The 4,166-nt window shown below is 39.2% G+C and overlaps 1 protein-coding gene across 1 annotated transcript; it reads left to right on the top strand.

The window, feature by feature from the left end:
• Positions 1-441: 441 nt before the first annotated feature.
• LOC116218801 (myosin heavy chain, fast skeletal muscle-like) lies at positions 442-1,105 on the top strand (the record flags this gene model as incomplete). Its single annotated transcript, XM_031561564.2, has 3 exons — positions 442-809; positions 897-967; positions 1,055-1,105. Coding segments are annotated over exons 1-3 (420 nt in total), but the record flags the coding sequence as incomplete, so codon positions are not given.
• Between the last annotated feature and the right edge of the window lie 3,061 nt (positions 1,106-4,166).

The raw sequence follows: 4,166 nt of genomic DNA, 5'->3' as shown, positions 1-4,166 counted from the left end.
CACAAACACTTGATTTAAGTATAAGTAGATACAGAAATGTCTTTTGAAGTGTGAGGATTTTATAAAAATATAGGCTGGACTATCTTCTAGTGACGGTAAAACACATTAAAACAAATCTAACAACATATCCTCTATGAATCTATAGCTAGCGTTTATGTATGTGAAAATAAATGTAAATATATTATAGTATATATGATAATACTGTATTATGTTATCATTAACAATACAGTCACAGCAAAATAAATGAATCCTGGCACCATTGAACCAATTTAAGGATATCTAAAAGTAGTTCACAGGTCACATGGATTGCAACTACTGAATATTGATACGAACCAACCATATTACTAATGAGTAGGACAGAATCCTTGAGTTATTGTTTAAATATATCAAACCACGTCTTTCAAAACACGTCTTACCCTATTAGGGTTTTATGTCATTTTTCAATGTTCCATAATATGTCATGACATACATTTTTAACCCTTAAAGTGATCTCTTAATTTTAAAACAGCCCATGGGCATATTTGCCATCCTTGAAGAGGAGTGCATGTTCCCCAAGGCCTTTGACGCCACTTTCAAGAACAAGCTGTATGACCAGCATCTTGGAAAGAACCAAGCCTTTGAGAAGCCCAATTCTGCTAAAGGCAAAGCTGAGGGTCACTTCTTCCTGGGGCACTATGCTGGCACTGTGGACTACAATGTAATTGGTTGGCTGGACAAGAACAAGGATCCACTGAATGAGTCTGTTGTGCAGTTTTACCAGAAGTCAGCAGTCAAACTGCTGCCTATTGTGTACTCACCTGCTGTTGAGGGTAGCAACCTGTTTAAATACAAAATATTATTAGATTAGATTAAAGTATATAACTCAATCATCCAATTCATCATTTGTATGTCTACAGAGAGTGGTGGTGGTAAGAAGGGTGATAAGAAGAAGGGTGGCTCCATGCAGACTGTGTCCTCACAGTTCAGGGTATGATTCTCGAATCAGTAACAAAAATAAATCAGTCATCCTAAAGGAAGGTAAGGGAAAAATCAGACTGAATTCTTTCCTCAACAGGAGAACTTGGGTAAAACGGAGGTTGATGAATGTCACGTCTGTGCTGAACCCTGCTGCGGCCACGCCCCCTCCAACTCCTACACTCCCAGCTTCAACTCTCATACCTCCGCTACAAGCTTCAAAATCCCCTGATCGCATTAAACTGCACTACATTCATATTCACCTGTTCCGATACACCTGGCACTCAACCCGATTACACAATCACACGCACCTGTTTCCCACTCCATATATACTCTTCTCTTCCTTCACTTCCCTGTCGGGACTAAAACCCGATGACTACAGCTCCCGACCGGTTAATTCCGACATTAACCCACCACGATTCCGAGACTCCCAGGTCGTTCCCTCCAGCATTGGACCAGTGATTTCGGCATCACCCAAAGCCTCAGGTCCGCGACTCCCAGGTCGTTCTGATATCTTGTTTTGGTGTTCTGTTCCCTCTCGCGCATCTTATAATTATTTTGCATATGTTTTCCTCAAAATCATTTTGATGGGATATTCTCATGCGAATCAACACATCTATTGTTCCCACTTGCCACAAAAGAGAAATCACTATGTAGTTTTTGGGGGGGAAAAAATGTGCCCAAGTTTTGAACTATATTTTGCAGTAACTTGCTGGTAGTTCAACTAAATTCATATTTGCATAGTGATTCAGGTATTTAAATTATACCTTGGCATTTTTTTTGTAGTTAACTATTGAAACTACAAACAATTTTGGGCTATAAAAGGAAAGGAATATTTTTTTGTATTTCACCATTGCTGCATTGGATCCCCTTTGATCAGCCCTGTTCCCTTTTTCTTTCATCCTGACTGCTGTGAAGGCATGTGCTGGCAAGGCAATCGTCATGCAGCCACCACCACGTTCTTGACCTTTCTGTAGTACATGTGCAAAACTGTTTATTGCTTTGTATTAACAAATGTTCAGAAAAGTTGTTGCATGCTATTTTAGAAGTTACCTAACTGAGTAATCCTGCTTGGTGCAATACCCCCATCGGGACTTCTAGAAGGCAGGTGTCTGACTAATGTACATTGTATACAAAACCAAAGTTGACATTTCTTGCACTTTCCCATGAATAGTGGGGTATTTTCTTTATTTGGTTTATGTACTGTCGCAGCCCAGCTCTCAGCAAGACGCGACCAGGGAATTTCAAAAGGAACGTTCTTTATTAACGCTTTAATCACCAACTTAGGCACTCAAACATTACAACAAAAGTATTCAAACCAACAGAAAATGGGGTAAACCCTCCGGCTTGCACCCAGTGCTACCGGCACCTTCCCCTCTGTCTCTCTCGCCCTCGTCAGCCCTTCTTACTTAAAGTCTTTGTCTGACTAGTTGGCACTGAGCAGCAACTAGTCAAACAATCTACACCTGTGTGTCCAATTAGGGAATGGCCCGACCTGCCTAGTCCCCAGAACACCTCCCCATGGTCCTAAAGCCTGCCCTGTAGTGCTAGTAAGGGAAATCATCCATGTTTAAACTAAGTGGGAGCCCAAGAGCAGCTACCACAGTACGTATGACCTGTGAACAAGTAGGCACTCAGTTGAGTGGCAGTTTTTGCCGGCATGTGTTTTTTTTTGTATTTTATTGTATTATTTTGTTTGAATTTCATATCACATGTACAGGATATTGACAGCTAGGGTAGCTTTGCAACTTTTTCCAGTGTAAAGTAATTGGTAGCTTGCAAAGTTATGCTTTCAAAGTAGCTTCTCCAACACTGTTTATCAGTGTCAGCTATGCTGTTGGTGTCAAAAGGCAAGCCTGATTGCTTTTAGCTACTTAAATATATACAACAAAAAGACTTAATAAAAATAGCGCTTAAAATGCATCTGACAAAAATGGAACTGCAAAAGACTTAAATTCTGAAAACCAAGGAGGCAGTTGTCAAGCCTGTGCAATCTGAAAGATATTGGGCCCGAGTTTGAGAGTGAAAACAGCTGGCGGAAATTGCAGCGCATGCCAGCTGTTTCAGAAACAATAGATGTGTCCGAGAGAGAGGTAAAAGTGTGGTCAAAAGCTCTAAGTTGGCAAAGCCAGGCCAAAGTTAATTGGTTAAACTTTTGGTTAAAGCTGCTAATAGTATTGCTGAACCATCCTTTTAAACTGAATGTGTCAGACGAGATTACAAAGTAACATGATGGCGATATCGGCGCAAGTTCTGAGTTTGCCTGTGCTTTTGCAAGGAATACACCATAGTGCTTCTCTTGTTCTAAACAATTACATTTGTTGACATGTAATTTTGAGCCTGTAAAAAAAGAACACATGCTCACTTAGATTCCATGGCAAACTAATGTTATTTTTGTTGAGATAAATGTGTCTATTCTGGCGAAAATCTCTACATGTGTAACGTGATATATGCAGCTCAATAAATTAGAATATCATCAAAAAGTTGATTTATTTCAGTAATTCGATAAAAAAAAGTGAAACTCATATATATTATACAGATTCATTACACACAGACTGATATATTTCTATATCTCTTTTAATTTTGATGATTATAACTGACCCAAAATTCAGTATGCGTGTATTGAATGTATATAATATATGAGTTTCACTTTTTGAATTACTGAAATAAATCAACTTTTTGATGATATTCTAATTTATTGAGCTGCACCTGTATATTCAGGTATATATATACTAATATAAATCTTATGGAACCCATTTTCAAATTCGGAGCTAAGTACTGAAACAAAAAATATTTTTAAGTCAAACACATTTTTTATGTTAGCCAGGATATGTGTTTACTTCAAGGATAGGCGCGTACATTGGCGCATGCAAATGTTCCCTGTCGTTGAAGAATATGTTGCATGTCCATGCCTCGTCAGAATTTTTTATTTATCGCTGGAGTTTAAGTCAACCCGCCCAGGTTAGACAGGTTTTGCCTGAGTTTCTGCCACCAAACTAGGGCCCATAGATTATGATGACAGGAGAAGCGATGGATAACCTTTATTCAAATGTCCAGACTGAAATAAACTGTTGTAGGATGTCCCACTGGCTCTTTGAATGGAGAATTATTTGGTTAACCCTCAATTTTTGAGACCAGCCAGAACAACAGACACGACCGGCATTATTTAATAACTGAATGGGTTGCCATGGCGCAGCGAGTGTGGCAGCCTG

The sequence above is a fragment of the Clupea harengus genome, chromosome 23 (assembly GCF_900700415.2).
Source record: "Clupea harengus chromosome 23, Ch_v2.0.2, whole genome shotgun sequence".
NCBI lineage: Eukaryota > Metazoa > Chordata > Actinopteri > Clupeiformes > Clupeidae > Clupea > Clupea harengus.
Note: the sequence above shows the minus strand (reverse complement) of the source record. Positions and strands in the feature narration are given on the sequence as shown.